This window comes from Salvelinus sp. IW2-2015, linkage group LG6.1, assembly GCF_002910315.2.
Source record: "Salvelinus sp. IW2-2015 linkage group LG6.1, ASM291031v2, whole genome shotgun sequence".
NCBI lineage: Eukaryota > Metazoa > Chordata > Actinopteri > Salmoniformes > Salmonidae > Salvelinus > Salvelinus sp. IW2-2015.
The window spans coordinates 4,351,324-4,376,316 of NC_036845.1; the positions used below are offsets into that span (position 1 = coordinate 4,351,324).

At 44.7% G+C, this 24,993-nt stretch overlaps 1 protein-coding gene across 1 annotated transcript in view; it reads left to right on the plus strand.

Annotated features, from left to right (window-relative positions):
- LOC111964614 (glutamate receptor ionotropic, kainate 2-like) overlaps positions 1–24,993 on the plus strand; it is a 188,741-nt gene that overhangs the window by 71,589 nt on the left and 92,159 nt on the right. The window contains exons 2-3 of the mRNA XM_023988460.3: positions 13,220–13,387; positions 14,441–14,698. Of these exons, the coding sequence (XP_023844228.1) occupies positions 13,220–13,387; positions 14,441–14,698 (426 nt within the window). The remainder of the gene's footprint in view (positions 1–13,219; positions 13,388–14,440; positions 14,699–24,993) is intronic.

Consider the following 24,993-nt stretch of genomic DNA (forward strand, 5'->3'; position numbering starts at 1 on the left):
AAGAGAGAGATACTCACTGCACATGAAGGAGGGCCCCTAGCAGTGAAACAACTCACGCAGGAGGAGCGTTAGAGGAAAGTAACTCCTGACATGACGGCAGGTTAGAGGAACAGCAACCTCACGACAGGAAGGAGGTTAGAAGAAAGTAACTACTGACATGAGGAGTAGAAGGAACAGCAAACTCAACTGACGAGGAGGTTAGAGGACAAGTCACTCACTGAACATGAGGGGTTAGAGAACAGCAACTCACTGACAGGAGGAGGTTACGGACAGTAACCACTGACAGGAGGAGTAAGGACGACTTCACGACATGAGAGGTTAACGGAACAGTCAACATCACTGAACATAGGAGGTTAGAAGAACAGCAACTCACTGACCAGGAGGAGTTAGAGACAGCAACTCACTGACAGGAGGAGGTTAGAGGGAAAGCAACTCACTCGACAGGAGGAGTTTAGAGGAACAGTAACTCATGACAGGAGAGGTTGAGGAACAGCAACTCACTGACAGGAGGAGGTTAGAGGAACAGCAACTCACTGACAGGAGGGGTAGAGGAAACAGCAACTTCACTGACAGGAGGAGTTAGAGAAACAGCAACTCAACTGCAGGCAGGAGGGTAGAGGAACCAGTACCTCACTGACATGAGGAAGGTTAGATGAACAGTAATCTCACTGACAGGAGGAGGTTAGAGGACAGCAACTTCACTGACAGGAGGAGGTTAGAGGACAGTACTCACTGACTAGGCAGGAGCGCTTAGAGGAACATTAACTCACTGACAGGAGGAGGTTAGAGGAACACAGGAGGAGGTAAGGAACAGCAACTCACTGACGAGGAGGAGGTTTAGAGGAACAGTAACTCACTGACAGGAGAGGTGATAGAGGAACAGCAAGCTCACTGACAGGAGGAGGTTAGAGGAACGACAACGCGAGGAGGAGTTAGAGGAACAGCAACTCACTGACACGAGGAGGTTTAGAGGAACAGCAACTCCACTGACATCGGAGGTTTAGAGGAACAGCAACTCACTGGCCAGGAGGAGGTTAGAGGAACAGCAACTCACTGACAGGAGAGTAGGGTTAGAGGAAGAACACAACTTACTGACCAGGAGGAGGTTAGAGTAACACAAGCAACTCACACAAGAGTCTAGAGACAGCGAGGAAGGTTAGAGGAACAGCAACTCACTGACAGGAGGAGGTAGAGGACAGCAGTCACGAGTTTAGAGGAAACAGAGACCATCTTGACGTTTAACGTTCTCCTCTTGGTAAAGACCAGTAATGGTAATCAGATCCAGTGTTTCTCTGCCCTTTACTTCTTATACCCTTCAACTCAGCAGGAATGAGATTTTGCAATTTGCAATCGCATAGTTTACTGTTAAGACAGCCATCACCTGACACTGTGCAGTAGTTCTGCATATTGCCAGAACACTTTTTGTTATCATTCATTGGAGCACATTTGCTAAGAGCTGTAAAAAGTCCAGTGTTGCAACTTGTTATACATCAACGTGAGTCAGAAACCAAAACACTCACACACACACACACACACACACACAACACACACACAACACCACACACACACCACCACACACACCACACACACACACACACACACACACACAGCACACACACACACACACACACACACAACCACACACACACACACACACACACAACACACACACACCACTTAATCTCTCTCTCTCTCTGTCATTGATCTTTGAACTATGGTGTTGTGCTGAGCTCTTAAAAGCCTGTAAGTCGTGTTGATTCCCTCAGCTCAATGTGCGCAGGGCCCCACAGCCCAGAAGCAGCAACGGTTGGGCGGCTACAATCGCTATTTTAGCAAACCAAACATTATTAATGCGACCAATTGACTGGATTACTGAGCACATCGCTATTTTAGCAAACCAAACATTATTAATGCGACCAATTGACTGGATTACTGAGCACATTCATCAAAGATAGCCTCTCCGGCTCTCCGCTCCTCTCCGCAGCCCAACAAGAACACACATGCTTGCCAAGATAGCAGCAAGTGTAGCAATTGATTTCAGACCGGCACAAGGTATTAAAAAAGAAAACAGACTRCTTTAAAATGGAGTGTGTTGTTTATTTTCATGAGTTCAACCAAATGAAGGGAAATTAAATTCTGCCTAAAACTAATGTACTGATGGTGATGTATTCATTCTATCCTCAACTGGACAAAGCTGAGCTTTTATAGGAAAAAGTGATAAAAAAACAAGCTTTGGTATAGAAGAGTAAATCTGAAATTCTATGGCACCCTATCCCCTATCTAGTATACTACTTTGTATCAGAGACTTATGTAAATAGGGTGTTGGTATAGGGATTAGTGTGCCATGTCAGACTCATTTAGTGAGGGTGATTGAGGCTAAGTCTATTCTAGGCCTTCAGTGAGACTCAGGTAATCAGGTCTAGACTTATTTCTTATCACAATGCTATTGCACTCATTGTTATAGAAACTTTTTGTTTGTGTCAATTTAACATTCTGGTCACCCTAAACTTGCACGATAAGCACTATCTATYTTATCCCTCTACGCAGAATTTGTCATAATTATATTTGTCTGCAGGCACACTCAGCGGGGTTCTCAGAAAACCGTAAACATCCCCTTTCCCCTGAAACCGGATGTGGGGACCCGTGTCAGGTGTTTATTTGACACCCGCTATGTCAGGTTAGGCTGCAGGAGATGGCTGGCTTTGACCGAGCCCGTTGATTATACACTGAACAAAAATATAAATGCAACATGTAAAGTGTTGGTCCCAGAAATGTTCTATATGGACAAAAAAGCTTATTTCTCTCAAATTGTGTGCACAAATGTGTTTACATCCCTGTTAGTGAGCATTTCTCCTTTGCCATGGTAATGCATCCACCTGACAGGTGTGGCATATTAAGAAGCTGATTAAACTACATGATCAATACACAGGTGCACAACACAATGCTGGGGACAGAAAAAGGCCACTGTAAAATGTGCAGTTTTGTTACACAACACAATGCCACAGAGGGAGCAGGCAATTGGCATGCTGACTGCTGGATTGTTCACCATAGCTGTTGCCAGATAATTGAATGTTAATTTCTCTACCATAAGCTAGAGAACGTCGTTTTAGAGAATTTAGTGGGACTTCCAACCGGCCTCACAGCTGCAGACCGTGTATGGCGTTGTGTGGGTGAGTGGTTTGCTGATGTCAGCGAGTGTCCCATGGTGGCGGTGGGGTTATGGTATSGGCAGGCATAAGCTATGGACAACCAACAAAATTACATTTTATCTATGGCAATTTTAATGCACAGAGATACCGTGATGAGATCCCATTGTTGTGCCATTCATCAGCCACCATCACCTCATGTTTCAGCATGATAATGCACGGTCCCATGTTGCAAGGATCTATACACAATTCCTGGAAGCTGAAAATGTCCCAGTTCTTCCATGGCCTGTATACTCACTAGACATTGAGCATGTTTCCCGCCTGTATCCAGCAACTTCGAACAGCGATTGAAGAGGAGTGGGAAAACATTCCACAGGCCACAATCAACAGCCTGATCAACTCTATGAAGGAGATGTTTCGTGCTGTTTGAGGCAAATGGTGGTCACACCAGATACTGACTGGTTTTCTGATCTACCTTTTTTTTAGGTATCTGTGACCTATTTTTTAGGTATCTGTGACCTATTTTTTAGGTATCTGTGACCGATTTTTTAGGTATCTGTGACCGATTTTTTAGGTATCTGTGACCGATTTTTTAGGTATCTGTGACCGATTTTTTAGGTATCTGTGACCAACAGATGCATATATGTATTCCCAGTCATGTGAAATCCATAGATTRGTGCCTAATGAATCTATTTCAATTGACTTATTTCCTTATATAAACTGTAAATCTTTGAATTGTTGCATGTTGCGTTTATATTTTTGTTCAGTATACTGTATATTGACATTCCAAAGTAGTATCAGTTTGGCCCAAAGATATGATTGACTTAGTCTACAGGAGTTGATGYTGATGCATCTCTTCCAAAGGAAACAAACACGGTACAGACCAGAGGAGGCTGGTGGGAGGAGCAATAGGAGGACAGGATCATTGTAATGGCTGGAATGGAATTAATGGAACGGAGTCAAAAGTGGTTCCTACATGTTTGATGTGTTTGATAGCATTCCATTTAATCCATTCCAGCCATTACAATAAGCGTGTCCTCCTATAGCTCCTCCTAAAATCATCCAGACTCCTCTGGTGCAGACTGCTCTGGTGCAGACTCCTCTGGTGCAGACTGCTCTGGTGCAGACTCCACTGGGGCAGTCTCCACTGGTGCAGACTCCTCTGGTGCAGACTCCTCTGGTGCAGACTGCTCTGGTGCAGACTGCTCTGGTGCAGACTCCTCTGGTGCAGACTCCTCTGGTGCAGACTCCACTGGTGCAGACTCCTCTGGTGCAGACTGCTCTGGTGCAGACTCCTCTGGTGCAGACTCCTCTKGTGCAGACCACTGGTGCAGACTCCTCTGGTGCAGACTCCACTGGTGCAGACTGATTGTGAAGTAGGAATTCTGAAATAAATGTCCTCACTGTCAACTGCGTTTATTTTCACCAAACTTAACATGTGTAAATATTTGCATGAACATAACAAGATTCAACATCTGAGACATAAACTGTTCCACAGACATGTGACTAACAGACATTGAAAAATGTGTCCCTGAACAAAGGAGGGGTCAAAATCAAAAGTAACAGTCAGTATCTGGTGTGGCCACCAGCTGCATTAAGTATTGCAGTGCATCTCCTCCTCATGGAATGCACCAGATCTGCCAGTGCTGTGAGATGTTACCCCACTCTTCCACCAAGGCACCTGAAAGTTCCCGGGACATTTCTGGGGGGAATGGCCCTAGCCCTCACCCTCCGATCCAACAGGTCCCAGACATGCTCAATGGGATTGAGATCCGTGCTCTTCGCTGGCCGTGGCAGAACCCTGACATTCCTATCTTGCAGGAAATCACTCACAGAAGGAGTAGTATGGCTGGTGGCATTATCATGCTGGAGGGTCATGTCAGGATGAGCCTGCAGGAAGGGTACCACATGAGGGAGGAGGATGTCTTCCCTGTAACACACAGCGTTGAGATTGCCTGCAATGACAACAAGCTCAGTCCGATGATGCTGTGACACACCGCCCGAGACCATGACGGACCCTCCACCTCCAAATCGATCCGGCTCCAGAGTACATGCCTCGGTGTAACGCTCATTCCTTCGACGATAAACGCGAATCCAACCATCAGCCCTGGTGAGACAAAACCTCAACTCATCTGTGAAGAGCACTTTTTGCCAGTCCTGTCTGGTCCTGTGAGGGGTGGTTTTGTGCCCATAGGCGATGTTGTTGCCGGTGATGTCTGGTGAGGACCTGCCTTACAACAGGCCTACAAGTCCTCAGTCCAGCCTCTATCAGCCTATTGTGGACAGTCTGAGCACTGATGGAGGGATTGTGCGTTCCTGGTGTAACTCGGGCAGTTGTTGTTGCCATTCTGTACCTGTCCCACAGGTGTGATATTCGGATGTACCGATCCTGCTGTCCGACCTGTCTTCCGGTAGCGCTGTCTTAGGCGTCTCACAGTACGGACATTGCAATTTATTGCCCTGGCCACATCAACAGTCCTCATGCCTCCTTGCAGCATGTCTAAGGCACGTTCACGCAGATGAGCAGGGACCCTGGGCATCTTTCTTTTGGTGTTTTTCAGAGTCAGTAGAAAGACCTCTTTAGTGTCCTAAGTTTTCATAACTCTGACCTTAATTGCCTACAGCTTACAGACGAGCTGTTAGTGTCTTAATGACCGTTCCACAGGTGCATGTTCATTAATTGTTTATGGTTCATTGAACAAGCATGGGAAACAGTGTTTAAACCCTTTACAATGAAGATCTGTGAAGTTATTTGGATTTTTACGAATTATCTTTGAAAGACAGGGTCCTAAAAAAACTAAAAACATTTTTTGCTGAATGTATTACAAATATTTGGTTTGAGGCAACTCAATGACAATATTGATCAGCTTTTGGAGAGCTCAGCGCTTTCCTATCAAAGCTGATTGATCAGCTAAGAAATATGAACGTCACTACCATTCATCTCTATTTGGTTTTCATATTGCAGTTAGAGGATGATGAATTATCCTTTGTCCACATGTGTCAGTATTGTCACAATCCGGCTCATAGCCTGTGACAAAAATGAGGGGACACGAACAACAGGTATAGGCCAATTAAAATTGTTCTTTATTATAAACAAAACTATAAACTTTAAACTAAGAAAAAGTAATGAGGTGTGGAAGTATCATAATGTAAGGTGTATGTAAAGTGCATGGATGCGTGAATATGTGTGTGTGAACATGACTGAGTGAAAACTATGCAAAACTGCAAAGGAACAAACAAAACAGGATCATACCTGGAGGAGCAGAGAGAGAGAGATTAGTGAAGCAGCAGTTTAAATACCCTGAGCCCAGGTGACTCCAATCACTAACGACCCTCCTCTGCCTGCAGGAGGAACCGCCCCCTGCACTGCAGAGGAGGAGCCGTGACAGTATGATGTGGCCAAACATACTTACTGAGATTTAAATGAGGCTATACACTCCCTTCTTGGCACAGAAAGATGTGGATGATGTGATGACATTGATCGTGGCGCTGGTATCCTTGTTGGATTAATAATTCAGGGATGCTGAAGACCCCATTGATCATTAATTAGGGGTGTTAATAGTGATGGGTTTTGATGGATGTTTGGGCTGAGGAAGACCCAGTAGTCTGATCACAGAACACATGTCACCAGCTGAGAGGGAAAGGGCATTCTCCAGTACCCACACTAATCCATTATCCAGTACCCACACTGATCCATTCTCCAGTACCCACACTGATCCATTATCCAGTACCCACACTGATCCATTCTCCAGTACCACAGCTGACTCCATTCTCCAGTACCCACACTGATCCATTCCTCACCAGTACCCACACTGATCCATTCTCCTCCAGTACCCACACTGATCCATTCTCCAGTCCCACAACTGATCCATTCTCCAGTACCACACTGATCCATTCTCCAGTGCCCACATGATCCATTCTCCAGTACCCACACTGATCCATTCTCCAGTACCCACACTGATCCATTCTCCAGTACCACACTGATCCATTCTCCAGTACCACACTGATCCATTCTCCCAGTACCCACACTGATCCATTCTCCAGTACCCACACTGATCCATTCTCCAGTATCCACACATGATAACCGATCATTCTCCAGTGCCCACCATGATCCACTTTCACAGTACCCACACTGATCCATTCTCCAGTACCCAGTACCACACTGATCCATCTCCAGTACCCAACTGATCCATTCTCCAGTACCCACACTGATCCATTATCCAGTACCCACACTGATCCATTCTCCAGTACCCCACACTGATCCATTCTCCAGTACCCACATGATCCATTCTCCAGTACCCACACTGATCCATTCTCCAGTACCACACCACTACTGATCCATTCTCCAGTACCCACCTGATCCATTCTCCAGTACCCACACTGATCATTCTCCAGTACCCACACTCTGATCCATTCTCCAGTCCATACATCACTGATCCATTCTCCAGTACCCACACTGATCCATTCTCCAGTCCCAGTACCCACACTGATCCATTCTCCAGTACCCACACTGATCCATTCTTCCAGTACCCACACTGATCCATTGTCTCCAACAGTACCCACACATAAGTCCACTGATCATTCTCCAGTACCACACTGATCCATATTTTTCATCCCAAGGTCCAACTCTCACGTAATCGTCCGATCCCACTGATCCATTCTCTGAGCAGTACCCACACTGATCACATTCCCGCCGCACAACAAGTACCACAACTGATCCATTCTCCAGTGCCCAACAATTCATGCTAGGTCGGGGGGCGGTGAGAGTGGTCGGTGTGGACGGGGGTTGATCATTCTCGCGCCCATAGTTTCGCAGTACGGTCCGCACGCAAGGCTTTCCTATCACCGTGATCCACGCGAGCGATGTTCTCTGACTGGACCATCACTCCAACTCTGTCGCTCGGACCGAAGTCCGGGGGACAGTCCTCCCGGAGAAAACCCATGCACACATCAAATCAATAACTCCCAAAAATTCACAAAGAACCAGTCACAAGACCATAAACCATAAGCCATGACAAAACTATAAGCAAAGATAAGAAAGAGCACACAACAACAGCAATGAAAGTATACGGCATTACCAAAACACGCCAAGCCACGACGGCGTACCACACTGATTCATCCACAGTTACCCACTGATCCCAGCCATTTTCCAAGTACCTCTACACTGATCACATTCTCTCAGTACCCTACACTGATCCATTCTCACAGTACCCCTCACTGATCCATTCGTCGCAGTAAATATCCCAGAGATCTTTAACTGATCCATTCTTCCAAGTAACCACACTGATCTTATCCAGTTCCACCTGACCATTTATCCAGGTACCCTAACTTAATCCATTCTCCAGTACCCTCCTGATACAGCCACTCATTTCTGTAATCCATCTCCAGTATTACGCCTTCACAGTCTGATCCATTCTCCAGAGTACCCCACACTGATCCATTCTCCAGTATACACCCACACTATCCCATTATCCAGTGCCCCACTGATGCCTCGATTATCCAGTACCCACACTGATGCCATTATGCCAAGTACTTCGCACACTGGATCATATTGATATCCAGTACCCCACACTGATCCATTAGAAAAATAATCCAGTCCCACACTGGATCCACTGTCCTCCAAGTACCACACTGAAAAGATCATTTCCCAGTACCTCACACTGATTCATTCCTGCCAGTACCCCGTCAACACTGATACTCCGCATTCTCCCTAGTGCTCCTCTCGATCACACTGATCCCATTCTCCAGTACCCACACTGATCCATTCTCCAGTGCCCACACTGATCCATTCTCCAGTGCCCACACTGATCCATTCTCCAGTGTCTAGACCAGGGGCCGTATGTATCAACTGTCTCAGAGTAGGAGTGCTGATTTAGGATCAGGTCCCCCAAGACATGTAATTTTATTTATTGCCTAATCTGCCTAAACTGATCTTGAATAAGCACTCTTAGATACTTGGTACATACTCCAGAGTATATACACTTGGCTCCAGAGTATATACACTACCGGTCAAAAGTTTTAGAACACCTACTCAAGGATTTTTCTTAATCTTTACAATTTTCTACATTGTAGAATAATAGTTAGGTCATAAAAACTATGAAATAACACACATGGAATCATGTAGTAACCAAAAAAGTGTGAAACAAATCAAGCCACCCTTTGCCTTGATGACAGCTTTGCACACTCTTGGCATTCTCTCAACCAGCTTCACCTGGAATGCTTTTCCAACAGTCTTGAAGGAGTTCCCACATATGCTGAGAACTTGTTGGCTGCTATTCCTTCACTCTGCGGTCCGACTCATCCCAAACCATGTCAATTTGGTTGAGGTCAGGGGATTGTGGAGGCCAGGTCATCTGATGCAGCACTCCACTGTCCTTCTTGGTAAAATAGCCCTTACACAGCCTGGAGGTGTGTTGGGTTATTGTCCTGTTGAAAAACAAATGATAGTCCCACTAAGCCAAAACCAGATGGAATTCCGTGTCGCTGCAGAATGCTGTGGTAGTCATGCTAGTTATGTGTGCTCTGAATTCTAAATAAATCACAGACAGTGTCACCAGCAAAGCACCCCCACACCATAACACCTCCTCCTCCATGCTTTACGGTTGGAACAACACATATGGAGATCATTCGTTCACCCACACGCGTCTCACAAAGACACGGCGGTTGAAACCAAAAAATCTCACATTTTGACTCCAGACAAAAGGACAAATTTCCACCGGTCTAATGTCCATTGCTCATGTTTCTTGGCCGAAGTAAGTCTCTTCTTCTTATTGGTGTCCTTTAGTTGATGTTTTTTTTTAAAGCAATTCGACCATGAAGTTCTGATTCACACAGTCTCCTCTGAACAGTTGTTGATGTTGAGATGTGTCTGTTACTTGAACTCTGTAAAGCATTTATTAGGGCTGCAATTTCTGAGGCTGGAACTAATGAACGTATCCTCTGCAGCAGAGGTAACTCTGGGTCTTCCATTCTTGTGGCGGTCCTCATGAGAGCCAGTTTCATCATAGCGCTTGATGTTTTTTGGGACTGCACTTGAAGAAACTTTTAAAGTTCATGAAATGTTCCATATTGTCTGACCTTCATGTCTTAAAGTAATGATATACTGTCGTTTCTCTTTGCTTATTTGAGCTGTTATTGCCATAATATGGACTTGGTCTTTTACCAAATAGGGCTATCTTCTGTATACCACCCCTACCTTGTCACACCACAACTGATTGCCTCAAATGCATTAAGAAGGAAAGAAATTCCACAAATGAACTTTTAACAAGGCACACCTGTTAATTGAAATGCATTCCAGGTGACTACCTCATGAAGCTGGTTGAAAGAATATCACGATTGTGCAAAGCTGTCATCAAGACAAAGGGTGGCTACTTTGAAGATCTAAAATATAAAATATATTTTGACTTGTTAAACACTTTTTTCGTTACTACATGATTCCATGTGTGCTATTTCATCGTTTTAATGTCCACTATTATTCTACAATGTAGAAAAATAAATAAAAATAAAGATAAACCCTTGAATGAGTAGGTGTTTTAAAACYTTTGACCGGTAGTGAAGGTCTACAATACCATGGTGCCAACAGCAGCAGGATACAGCCTTCATTTGTGGCGACTCAAGCGGTGGTACATGTTTTTTGTGACAAACTATAGCTTGAGGTTTTGTTTTGGGATCTGTTCTGGGACAGAGCTGAAGAGGATCTGTTTGGCTAGGTCGGGCGACACGGCTCTGTGAACTCTGTGATTGGTCGGAGTAGCCATGTTGTCGTGAGTGCTCTGCTGTGGTCAGTTTGTGTCTGTTAATGTAATTTCCACCGATTGATGAAGTGTTGATTGATGTGATTCTCTCCTGCACATACACACACCCACACACGCACACCTTTATGACCTCTGGCTTGTATGTTTTGGGGATCAACATTATGGTGATTTTGCTCTTATTTCCTCTTCGTCAGGTATTATGAGAGCTGTCACCTCTGTAGTGGATATCAGATCTCTGTCTGCTGTAAGCTCTGTGGATCTATGGGCTTATAGTATCAAATCAAAGAACCTTACAAGGCACCAGTCAGCAGGGGGACTAGCTACTCGCTGGGTGGAACTCAATATGTCACTGTTATTATCTGGATGTCAAAATTCAATGAAAGCCCTCTAAGGGTGCACWACATGATTTTTGTGTRTGAAAATGGGGCAGCCATTTTACATAGGCCTTACTTAATGTTAKCCYCACCTGTTCTCCTAWCTACCCCWTCACTGCTRACCACACCCTCTTMCATTCWTCCCCACAATYTCATTTAGACTAGCTTCCTCATTGTCATATTCACACTACACATAGACCTGTACCTATCCATACACTCATTATCCCTTGTAATCATATTATACTATTAATATTTAACGTCATTGTGTTAACCTTTCACCCACCTATACCATACCTATACCMCTTCATTCAATTCATCAGTACTGTATGTATGGTACTCATACATTGACCTTCAGTTCAATCTGCTTTCTACATTGCTCACATTTTTCATGTGAATGCATACTTATCGTAACCTGTAATACAAAGGAGTTACACATTACACATATTCATATTCATCACCTACTCCCTCTGTCACGTCTTCGCATTAATCTGTCCAGTCTGATTCATCTTCTTCTTTCACATTCACATGGTCGGTCAGTCGTTTAGTCATTCACTCGCTTCTCTTCTCTCCTCTTTCTTTCAATTGAGCCACAGAGACATTCTCTTCTCAGCAAGAAACGGTGCTTCGCTCATGTGAACGGAGCGATTCCGAAAGCTCAGGATTCCAATTATAGTACATCCCGATTAACTGATGCTTATTAATTCCCTCCAACTCATTATGGCATGCAAAATAGAGCTCTCCCACGAGAAGAATACTAATGAGAGAGAGGAGAGAAACTTTTCCTGACTTGTGTCTTGTTGCTGCTTCTGCAAGTGTCCCGGTCCTCTGTTTAGTTGCTGCTTCTGCAAGTGTCCCGGTCCTCTGTTTAGTTGCTGCTTCTGCAAGCGTCCCGGTCTCTGTTTAGTTGCTGCTTCTGCAAGCGTCCCGGTCCTCTGTTAAGTTGCTGCTTCTGCAAAAGCGTCCCGGTCCTCTGTTTAGTTGCTGCTTCTGCAAGCGTCCCGGGCCTCTGTTAAGTTGCTGCTTCTGCAAGCGTCCCGGTCCTCTGTTTAGTTGCTGCTTCTGCAAGTGGCCTGGTCCTCTGTTTAGTTGCTGCTTCTGCAAGTGTCCCGGTCCTCTGTTTAGTTGCTACTTCTGCAAGTGTCCCGGTCCTCTGTTTAGTTGCTGCTTTTTGAGTTTTATAGTATGAGTAAATAAACCATAGAATCTACTGACAGCTTCCTCTGACAGACCGACAGACTGTGAGCCAACGGGGCAGGCCAGGGGGCTAACCCAAACAAAACACTTCAATCTCCCGCCGCTGTGCTCCAGCGCTCCCCAAGGGCTTGATTGATTGATCCGCCGGCCAATCAGGGCACATTGATCTAAGAGTTCCACCCACTCCCCTCACAAGCATCTCCGGCAGCCATTCATCTGTTGGCTGTCAGATGAATTCACTGGAGGGCCGTTGACCATATAGCCAGCACTTTTAAACACACTTTCCACTCCAGTCTTTCTGAAGAGAGTGCATCACTCTACAGTACATTACAGGAGTTTCTCTTACARTAGTACATCCCCCTGGATCAGATTCCTGTTGGAAACTGTCCAAGCCTTAACGTGTCTAAAGGCTTTAGCTTCAGTCATGTGTCAGTGTTAAAAGTACCCCCATAGCCTGAGTCAAAAAGTACCCCCAGCTGACGTGATTTGCAAAATATCTGCCTCATTTTATTGTCAATAGTAAGGTCTCGATGGACTTGATGGAATTATAATTTCTATATCTTGTGAATTGTATTTGATTAACCTTTCTATTTAAATGAGGAGATTGTTGAATTATGAGTAAAAGACAGAACAGGATAATCACACACAAGTGTATATGTAATGAGTCAAGAACAATCCTCTCAACATTAAATGTGATTTCATCAACCACTTTGTTCAACTACTGTACTAACCAACTGTCTCTTGTTTTCAGGAGGAATTTTTGAGTCCATTGAGTCGGGGCCGTCAGGTGCTGAGGAACTAGCCTTTAAATTTGCTTTAAATACAATCAACAGGAACAGAACCCTACTGCCAAACACAACGCTAACATACGACATCCAACGGATAAACATCTACGACAGCTTCGAAGCCTCCAGAAAAGGTCAAGTGTTATGAATACAATTCAGACAGCTGCATTCACACCCAGATTCMTGACTGGTGCTGGTCTCCTGCAACAATATTCATAGATATTCAATATTCAAGTGTTAAAATATACAAATATTCATCTGACGTTTGCTTGCTATTTGTGTGACTCTCCTATCCTATTTAGCATTGTTAGTGTGTTCCCACCCACCCAGTGAATATGGGCTCATGCGTAGTTCATTGGTTGGATTGGGACAATTATAATCAGGCATAGAAAAAGGATGGTCGCATCCCAAATGGCAACCTATTCCCTTTAGGCTTTATAGTGCACTACTTTTGATTAGGGCTCATCGGGCTGCCCCATAGGAATCTGGTCAAAAGTAGTGCCCTATATGGGAATAGGTTGCTGTTTGGAATGCATCCGTTGTCTGTGCAGTTGAAACGTAAACCAAGACAATTGATTGGTTTCTGCTAAGGACTCAGCAGTAATACTAATTCACAGAGCTGGTTGTCTCCCTGGAGACAGGTTTATAAACTGCAATAATCTATCGTTTTACTGGTTGCATTAGGCTTGACATTTCAAAGGCTGCATCTAAAATGGCACCCTTTTTCCGATTTAAGTGCACTACTTTTGTCCAGCGTCCATAGGGCAACCCCATAAAGGTCTGTTCAAAAGTAGAACACTATTGGGAAAAGGGTGCTTTTTCATACGCATCCAAAGTGTCTTATTGATTACTGGCCATTATATCCTTTTTTCTGTGATTGAAGCATTTTCTCCTTTCATCAAAATAAGTCATTTGAATGCAGAATGTTGTTGTTACAAACTGTTGCCAATCGTTTCATATATTATGCAGGCCTACTGTGTATAGATCTTGCTCATACATTTTACACTGTCACTGGCTTCTTTCCAAATATACTTCATGATGGTCATTCAAAACCATACGAACGGACAGCTTGCCATAGTGGAGTGGGAAATCCATAATTTATCCTCCAGGAACTAACAGCAGCATGTCATATAATACTGAATAAACCACTGAATAAAGGACTAACTGAACGTTGTCTCCTCCCCCAGCCTGCGACCAACTATCTCTGGGGGTGGCGGCCATCTTCGGGCCATCCCACAGCTCGTCAGCCAATGCGGTCCAGTCCATCTGTAACGCGCTTGGCGTGCCCCACATCCAGACCAAATGGAAGCACCAGGTGTCTGACAACAGGGACTCCTTCTACGTCAGCCTCTACCCAGACTTCTCCTCTCTCAGCCGGGCCATTCTGGACCTGGTTCACTTCTTCAAGTGGAAGACRGTCACCGTTGTCTATGATGACAGCACAGGTAAGACCCCTGGCCACTTACCTCACACCTTCATGGTCAATGACAACAACACAGCAAGGCTCATTTCCTGTCTGTCCACCCACTGTGCCTAGAAAGCATAGAAATAGAATGAATAGAACAGGCTTGGAACCACCTCATTGCAGTTCTGTGCCTCATAACTTCACAGTCACAGTGGTCTATGACCACAGAACAGGTTCAGTCACAGGGGTCTATGACCACAGAACAGTTTCAGTCACAGTGGTCTATGACCACGAACAGTTTCAGTCACAGTGGTCTATGACCACAGAACAGGCTCAGTCACAGTGGTCTATGACCACAGAACAGGTTCAGTCACAGTGGTCTATGACCACAGAACAGTTTCAGTCGCAGTGGTCTATGACCACAGAACAGTTTCAGTCGCAGTGGTCTATGACCACAGAACAGTTTCAGTCNTGGTCTATGACCACAGAACAGTTTCAGTCACAGTGGTCTATGACCACAGAACAGTTTCAGTCACAGTGGTCTATGACCACAGAACAGTTTCAGTCGCAGTGGTCTATGGCCACAGARCAGTTTCAGTCACAGTGGTCTATGACCACAGAACAGTTTCAGTCACTGATCACTTATGTACTGTATCTCACACCTTCCATCACCCCTACTTTTTCTCACAGTGATTCCAACAGCTTAGTGAGTTACAGTAGACAGACCATGGTACTGGCCTGGCAGCATAAGGGCTGTGGGTTCGATACTCGGATGGGCCGCATATACTAAATATACAGTATATCCGTCGTTGTCAACAGTTCTGTTCTGCTAAATTACCATATCAAAAAACCCAAAAGGCCGTCCACCTTCACCGGTAATATAGACTATGATTATAGTCCTGTACAGTAGAGTAGCCCTGTAGCCCTACCCCCCCCATTCGTCCCCAGATGGCCAGTGTTCCAGTGTTATAACAGCAGGCAGCAAACGTCTCAGCGTGCAGGGTACATGTGCCATATGCCAGAGGTCGGGAGGGAGCCAGCCTCAGAACAGGATGTCTGTGTGTGTGTGTGTGTTAGTCCAGGCTCAGGACAACACTGCCAGGTCTTCACATGCTCTCAGAAACACACTGGGGCTCCATTGGCCAGTATTTTATCACTTAAACCATTTTGCTTTCAATTAATTCAGTTTAAATCTATTTCCCCAAAAACCACAACCAACTAAACAAAACAAAATAGAAACCAGAGAAGTGTCCAAAACCACTTTTTGGGTAAATGGAAGTTTACAGGTTTCAATATGTTCATCCTGTACCTAATACTTCATATTTTAGATATTGAGTAAGGCATTGCATTGAAATGAATATGCAATGTCTAAATATGGCTTCTCTACGGCCTCTGCATGATGAATCAATGCTTAGGGTAGAGACAGACAGCCCATCTCAGTATGGAATGCAGATCACAATGCATGTAGTGTCACGCCCTGACCTTACACAGCCGTTTTATTTCTCTATTTGGTTAGGTCAGTGTGTGATGTGGGGTGCGCATTCTATGTTTTATGTTTCTATGTTTTGGCCAGGTATGGTTCTCAATCAGGGACAGCTGTCTATCGTTGTCTCTGATTGGGATTCATACTTAGGCAGCCTGTTTTGCCACCTTAGGTTGTGGGATGTTGTTTTTGTTAGCTCTGTGAAGCCTACGGAACGTGACGTTTGTTATTCTTTTGTTATTTTGTTTGGTGTTCTGAGTCAATAAAGAATCATGAACACGTGCCACGCTGCACCTTGGTCCACTTCTTCCGACGAGCGTTACATGTAGACCTATCATCTCATCATGGTAACTTTTCTTCTAGTGATAGGTAGGCCTACATTTGCTGCAGCATAGTCTATCCTGCACTAATATAAAGACTGAATGCGTGTCTAATTTACCCATGTGCACTGGCTTTCGGGGTCACCTTGGTTTTTATTTTAATAATTGCAGCTGCAGAGTTTTAAAACAGCCTATCACTCGAATATCATTGCTTTATATCAGTGCACGTGCGAGCACTCTTGCAGTCTTTCTCTCCATCAACTCCATCCAAAACAGATAATCCTGTTCTAGATTGATATATTGCCCTATATATAGATGTCCTAGCATTTCAGATAATATATTCAATGCAGTATTAGCCTTATATTTAGCTAATTAATGATGGATTATGCATAATAAGCTTCTAACTTATAGCCTCTGTCTCTTGTGCAATACGCACACACCTGTGCTCCGCTGGCCTCTCTCCTTAAATAACTCTCCTTAGCTTTTGGAGTCCCATGCAAGAAAAGCTAGACTAGAACAGCTTGCTAGACATCATATATTTCAAAATTAAAATCTAATTCGCTAGCCTATACTTGTAACTTTGTAGTAGGCTGCATATGCTGCACCAGAATCGCATATTCTCTTCTGCTTTATCATGGTTTGAACAATGTGTGTAATTCAAGTCCATTTAATACAGTATAATACAATGAGTTCAGTAATACAGTTCACACTGAAAAAGGTTAGCCTACTGGCGCTAGTTTAATTTATTTACCCAACAGAGCATATAGCTAGCTACATTTATATGGGCTTTTATGTTTTTCCTTCGTGCATAATCTGCAGTAGGCTATATCATATATGTATTGGATAATGGCACAATATTTAGGGAATTTTTGGTCTTGGGCTCATTAAATGTCCTTAATGTATGGCTTAAGGACATTTACTCAATATTTAATATATGGCTCATCAGGCTCAGGTAGCATCAGGCTTGAATTTTCATGCTGATCAAAGCTCTAATCAAATCCAGACATATTTATATGCTTTATGATGCTTTTGAAGGACACTTCTGGTTTTGGCGGAAAATACCAGGTTACCAGGGAGAAAAGTGATTTATTTTCGGAATGGCACATTTGTAAAATAACGGGAAAATATTCAACCCTACTGTGTGTGTGTATTTGTGTGTAGGCTCAGCCCCGATTTGTCTTCTCTGTCACCTGGAGCTGCATGGTAAATGGTCCAGGAACACAAGGAAAGCACAAAGGACAATGCCCAAGGACTTGTCAGCCCTTCCCCCTCTGAGGGGCCAAMATGTATCTCTCTGTTACAGTATCCAGAGAACTGACTATTAAATGTGTGAATAATTATATAGTGTCCATGACTCTGAAGGCATATGTATGCATGTACTGTATGTATGATCTCTGTGGTAACTTGTTTATCTGTACAGGGTGAACTCTAAATTACTCTATGCGAAGGGATTTTATGGTCCACTCAGGAATGATGTCTTATTTACATTGGTCTCATCCCCCACGCAAGCCTTTAAATACTGTGACACCCTGGTGGTCAGGTTACACTGTAAACTTGGTATCGTTTGATTGGTCAATGTGGTTGGTTTTGAGTTGAAAGAGTTACACCTTCAGATGTTATCAATGGAATGAAATGCCTTTGTTCTCTCTCTTATCCTGTATCCAGTCCATGGAGGAAGGTTGTATGATCAATTCTCATTTCCTAGGCTTCTAGGCCTCTGGCCTAATAGGCATCTCTTTGTTCATGCTTTGTCTTCTAAGTAAACCTTAGGATCTATATGCCTAGAAGTATGCTTTGTTAACATCAGTATTGCCTTGTAGACTTTATTCCTTGTATGTGAATCCATTCATTGTACAATGTTAATTAAATATCTGCCTTTGATATAGAGAAATCTCAGACAAATTCTTGTTAGTCAAAGTCAACTTATTGCCTAATGCTTGCTTCTATATTTGAATTATCTTTATGGAGTCAGATATACATTTTAATAGGCTAAATGCATAGTCTTATTACAAGTTGCATGTGAGGTATATATAATACTATTATTACCCCACTACATGTGTGCCCTGCAGGTTTTCTACAGCCCTTGTTCAGAAGGGCTCAGTGTGAGATAGGCATCATTGGGGAAGCATTGATTCTGGCTGATCCATAACACCCTGTTAATGAAGGTGTTAGTGGATGTAGCAGGTTGACACGTGGTGAGCCAATAGATAGTGAATAAATGCATGTGCTCATTGAGCCAAAGGTTGAAGATATCAGGATGAGAAGGAAGGAGACCTGAATGGGATGTTTGGAATGATTCAGGTAATACAATCAAATCAAATCATACTTTATTTGTCACATGCACCAAATACAACAAGTGTAGACCTTGAAATGCTTACTTACAAGCCCTTAACCAACAATGTAGTTCAAGAAGAGATAATAAAATATTTACCAAATAAACTAAAGTAAAATAAAAAGTAACACAATAACATAACAATAACGAGGCTATATACAGGGGGTACTGGTACTGAGTCAGTGTGCGGGGGTACAGGTTATAGGTAATTTACTCCTGAGGTGCTGACTTGCTGCACCCTCGACAACTACTGTGATTATTATTATTTGACCATGCTGGTAATTTATGAACATTTGAACATCTTGGCCATGTACTGTTATAATCTCCACCCGGCACAGCCAGAAGAGGACTGGCCACCCCTCATAGCCTGGTTCCTCTCTAGGTTTCTTCCTAGGTTTTGGCCTTTCTAGGGAGTTGTTCCTAGCCACCGTGCTTCTACACCTGCATTGCTTGCTGTTTGGGGTTTTAGGCTGAGTGTCTGTACAGCACTTTGAGATATCAGCTGATGTAAGAAGGGCTATATAANCTGGGAGCAGGAACGGAACGATAGAGAGAGAGAGAGAGCGGGAGAGGGAGAGAGGGAGGAGGAGAGAGAGAGAAAGAGAAAGAACCTAATAAGACCAGCAGAGGGAAGCACAGGGACAAGACATGATAATCAATGACAAAACATGACAAAACCTCCTGTAGTAGTTGGCAAACCCTAAAATTCACTGCACCTCCTTTACCGTGGTGGGAGTCAGCCAATTACGCACGGCTGAAATGCGGTCACTCTCCATCTCCACCCCTGAGGTGGAAATGCGGTACCCTAGGAAGGTGACATCAACCCGTACGGCATGACGAGGTACTCATAGTGCCCTGAGGTGGTACTGAAAGCCGTCTTCCACTTGTCTCCCTCCCGGATACGCACCAGGTTGTAAGCCCTCCTGAGATCTAGTTTGGTGAAGAAGCGCGCCCCATGCATTGACTCAATCGCTGTGGCTATGAGTGGTAGCAGGTAGCTATACCTCACAGTGATCTGGTTCAGGCCTCGATAGTCAATACACGGGAGCAGACCTGCCTCCTTCTTCTTCACAAAAAAGAAACTCGAGGAGGCGGGTGAAGTAGAGGACCGAATGAACCCCTGACGCAGGGATTCAGTGACATATGTTCCCATAGCCTCCGTCTCCGCCTGTGACAGGGGATACACGTGACTCCTGGGAAGTGCGGCGTCTACCAGGAGATTTATCGCACAATCCCCCCGACGATGAGGTGGTAATTGAGTCGCCCTCATTTTAGAGAAGGCGAGAGCCAAGTCGGGATATTCGGGAGGAATGCGCACGGTGGAGACCTTGTCTGGACTTTCCACCGTGGTAGCACCAACGGAAACCCCTAAACACCTCCCCGAGCACTCTCGCGACTACCCCGTGAGAGCCCTCTGTTGCCAAGAAACAGTGGGGTCATAACAAGCTAACCAGGGTAGGCATAGCACCACGGGAAACGCAGGAGAGTCAATGAGGAAGAGACTAATTCTCTCCTTGTGACCCCCCTGCATCACCATGCCCAGAGGAGCGGTGGCCTCCCTAATCAACCCTGACCCTAATGGTCGACTATCTAAGGTGTGAACGGGTAAGGGCACACACGGGAACAATGGGGATCCCTAAACTATGGGCAAACGATCTATCTATAAAATTCCCAGCCGTGCCTGAATCAACGAGCGCCTTATGCTGGGAATGCGGGGAAAACTCAGAAAAAGTAACATACTAAAACATATCTGCAACAGAGGGCTCTGGGTGAGAATGGTGCCGGCTTACCTGGGGTGACGCCAGAGTGCCCTACCTGCTGCCTCGATCCCCAGAAGAACCAACCCGGCACCGATCGGCAGGTTGACCTCTGCGGCCACAGATGGTGCACGAGCTGGAACCTCCTCCGGTCTCCCTGCGCACCGCACCTCCCAGCTCCATGGGTATCGGAGAGGTGCTGCGGTGGGATGGAACCGACAGACCCCTATCTGGACGTCCGCAGGTAGCCAGCAGGTTATCCAGCCGGATGGACAGGTCCACCAGCTGGTCAAAGGTGAGGGTGGTGTCTCTGCAGGCTCCCGACGGACGTCCTCGCGCAAACTGCAACGATAATGGTCGATAAGGGCCCTGACGTTCCATCCCGTGCCGGCGGCCAGGGTCCGAAACTCCAGGGCGAACTCCTGGGCGCTCCTCGTCCCCTGCCTCAGATGGAAGAGGCGCTCACCCGCTGCTCTACCCTTGGGCCGGTGGTCGAAGACCGCCCGGAAGCGGCGGCTGAACTCCTCGAAATGGTCCAACGCCGCATCTCCCTCTCCCTCACATGGCGTTGACCCACTCCAGGGCTTTCCCAGAGAGGCACGAGACGAGGGCGGACACCCTCTCACGGCCCGAAGGAGCCGGGTGGACGGTTGCCAGTTATAGATCGAGCTGCAACAGGAACCCCTGGCATCGTGCAGCCGTCCCGTCGTATTCCCGGGGAAGGGCGAGACGAATCCCACTGGGACAAGTAGTGGAGTAGTGGAGACCCCGGTTGTGCTGGTGGAGGCGCTGGAAGAACGCCCTGTCTCTCCCAGAGATCCATTGTTTGGACAACGCGGTCCATGGCGGTGCCAAGATGGTGGAGCATCGCCGCATCCTCCCGGACGCGCACCTCCACCCCTATACCAGGGGCACCTGCTCCTGCTGACTCCATGGGTGGTGCGGAATTCTGTAAGGGAGTGCGTAACTGGTGGCAGGGAAGTCAGGCGCAGGAGAGCAAAACTGGGTAATCAACGGAGCAGTTTTATTCATAAAACATAAAAACAACAAACAAATGGGTACAAAACCCGTCGCGCACCAGAGAAAACGTGCACATGCACTTACAAGAAACAATTCCGCACAAAGACATGGGGGGAACAGAGGGTTAAATACACAACATGTAATGAGGGAATTGAGTCCAGGTGTGTGGGAAGACAAGACAAAACAAAAGGAAAATGAAAAGTGGATCGATGATGGCTAGAAGACCGGCGACGCCGACCGCCGAGCGCCGCCCGAACAAGGAGAGGAACCGACTTCGGCGGAAGTCGTGACACCGTGAAGAGAGTAGTACACAGCGTTGAACAAGATCTTTCGTTTCTTGGAAATTTCTCACATGGAATAGCATTAATTTCTCAGAACAATAATAGACTGACTAATTTCAGAAGAAAGTTATTTGTTTTTGGCCATTTTGAGCCTGTAATCGAACCCACAAATGCTGATGCTCCAGATACTCAACTAGTATAAAGAAGGACAGTTTTATTGCTTCTTTAATCAGAACAACAGTTTTCAGCTGTGTTAACATAATTGCAAAAGGGTTTTCTAATGATCAATTAGCCTTTTAAAATGATAAACTTGGATTAGCTAACACAACGTGCCATTGGAACACAGGAGTGATGGTTGCTGATAATGGGCCACTGTACACCTATGTAGATATTCCATAAAAATCAGCCGTTTCCAGCTACAATAGTCATTTACAACATTAACAATGTCTACACTGTATTTCTGATCAATTTGATGTTATTTCAATGGACAAAAAAAGCGCTTTTCTTTCAAAAACAAAGACATTTCTAAGCAACCCCAAACTTTTGAATGGTAGTGCATATGCCTAGAAGTATGCTTTCTTAATGTCAGTATTGCCTTGTAGCTTAAGCTTTATGCATTGTACTGTATGTGAATCCATTCATTGTACAATGTTAATTAATTATCTGTCCTTGATATAGACAAATCTCAGAGCAATTCTTGCTAGTCAACGTCAACTTATTGCCTAATGCTTGCTTGTATATTTGAATTATCTTTATGGAGTCAGATATACATTTTAATAGGCTAGTTGCATAGTCTTATTACAAGTTGCATGTGAGGTACAGTATATATAATATGCTCATATGATAATTATTACCCCACTACATGTGTGCCCTGCAGGTTCTCTACATCCCTTGTTCAGAAGGGCTCAGTGTGAGATAGGCATCGTTGGGGAAACATTGATTCTGGCTGATCCCTAATACCCTGTTAAAGAAAGGTGTTAGTGGATGTAGCAGGTTGACACGGGGTGAGCCAATAGATAGTGAATAAATGCATGTGCTCATCGAGCTAATGGTTGAAGATATGAGGATGAGAAGGAAAGAGACCTGAATGGGATGTTTGGAATGGCTCAGGTAATCCTGTATGAAACAGGGAAATGTGTAGGTCTGCTTTACTTTGCCTGTTTTTATGCGTGTGGAAACATATTGTCCAACATGTTGGATAAGTCAGTGTACCACAACCTCTATATTGCCATGTAATTCTCTCAGGAGGGACTCCTTTTTTCTAAGCCATGTTTCCTTCACAACCCCATTGCCCTCCTGCTGTTGCCTCAGAGTGGAACAGGAAAAAGCTTTCTCATTGGGCTGTTTCTCCGTGAACCAGAGAGCATACAAGTAAATCAATACCCATAATGACCCTCTTCTAACAGCTCAACTTTGTAATGGTACAAAGGCAATGGCATCTATACTCTGTGTTGTGGTAGTAGTATTCCTAACCACACATCACAACGTTATGGGAGTCATGGTACACTGGAGTTGTATTGGGTAGTGAGGGAGAGATGGAGACGCTGGGATGACCTATGGTGCAGGGTTAGAGGGGTTACTCCTATAAATATTCCCCCCAGTCCCAGCCCCCCTTCCTTCATTGATGGCGGGAGGGAGAGAGTGACACTTTAATCACCCTGGCTCTATGTTTATGGCCCGGTTTCCATGACAACATCCTCCGACTGCAACCGACCAACCGTAGAGGTGGTAGACTTGAGGAGGGGGTCCCTAAGAGCAAAGAGAGGTTTAACGACCCAACGACCAGCCGCTCCATCCAACACCACTGTATAGCCACTCTATAGCCATCACTCAGTTTTCACTCTGTTTTCCTCTATATAGCTGCCAGCAAGGATCCCTTCGAGAATTCCTATGGTTGCATTTTATGACAGAACAAAACAATAAATATATATAAAAAAACAACACAACAAAAAACATCATTGAAATGTACACCGCATGACTCTTCTGAGGAAAAGGTAATTTACTGTGTGTCAAATGGGTGTAATTCTGTTATGGGAGAGGTTTTGACCGATATCTGCCTGACATTTTTTGTAATTGCGTTAGTTGAAAGGTCGGTCTAAACCCCAGTGTAGCAAAATGTTTACAGAGGAGTGGCTGATTGCCTTGTTGTAATCAAAAAGGGGTTGTTTTATTTCACTCTATTTTTGGCAGAACGATTTGGCATTTGAAGAAAAGGCATTTCTGATTTGCTAGTCTATTTATTTGTGTGTTGTGAGTGTGTCTCCTTGTGTGTGTGTGTGCACGTACGTCCAAGTGTGCGTCCATCTGTGTGTTTGTGTGCAGTGTGTGTGTGTGTTTGCTTAGGCTGAGAGACATTTAAGTGTACTTGAGAGTGAGTCAAGTTGAGTGGAAGTGATTGGCTCTAGAGTCCCAGGACCCCTTCAGTAATCTGTTTCAATTTGATGTGTGTGAGTGAAAACACACACCAGCCGCACCATTCCCATCATACGCTCCACTACCACACTGCAGATTGTTTAGCTTATTTGAGCTGTTATTGCCGATAATATGGGACTTGTCTTTACCAAATTAGGGCTATCTTCTGTTTAACCACCCCTTTTACCTTGTCACACCACAATGATTGCTTCAACTGCATTAAGAAGCGGAAGAAATTTCCACAAATGAACTTTTAACAAGCGCACACTGTTAATTGAAATGCATTCCAGGTGACTACCTTCTGAAGCTGGTGGAAAGATATCACGGATTGTGCAAAGCTGTCATCAAGGACAAAGGGTGGCTACTTTGAAGATCTAAAATATAAATATATTTTTGACTTGCTTAAACACTTTTTTCGTTATACATGATTCCATGTGTGTATTTCATTCGTTTTAATGTCCACTATATTCTACCAATGTACGAACAAAATAAATAAAAATAAAGAAAACCCTTGAATGATAGGGTGTTTAAAAACCTTTGACGGTAGTGAAGGTCTAAAATTACCATGGTGCCAACAGCAGCAGGATAAGCCTTCATTTGTGGCGACTCAAGCGTGTACATGTTTTGTGTGACAAACTATAGCTTGAGTTTTGTTTTGGGATCTGTTCTGGGACAGAAGCTGAAAGAGGATCTGTTTTGGCTAGGTCGGGCGGACACGGCTCTGTGAACT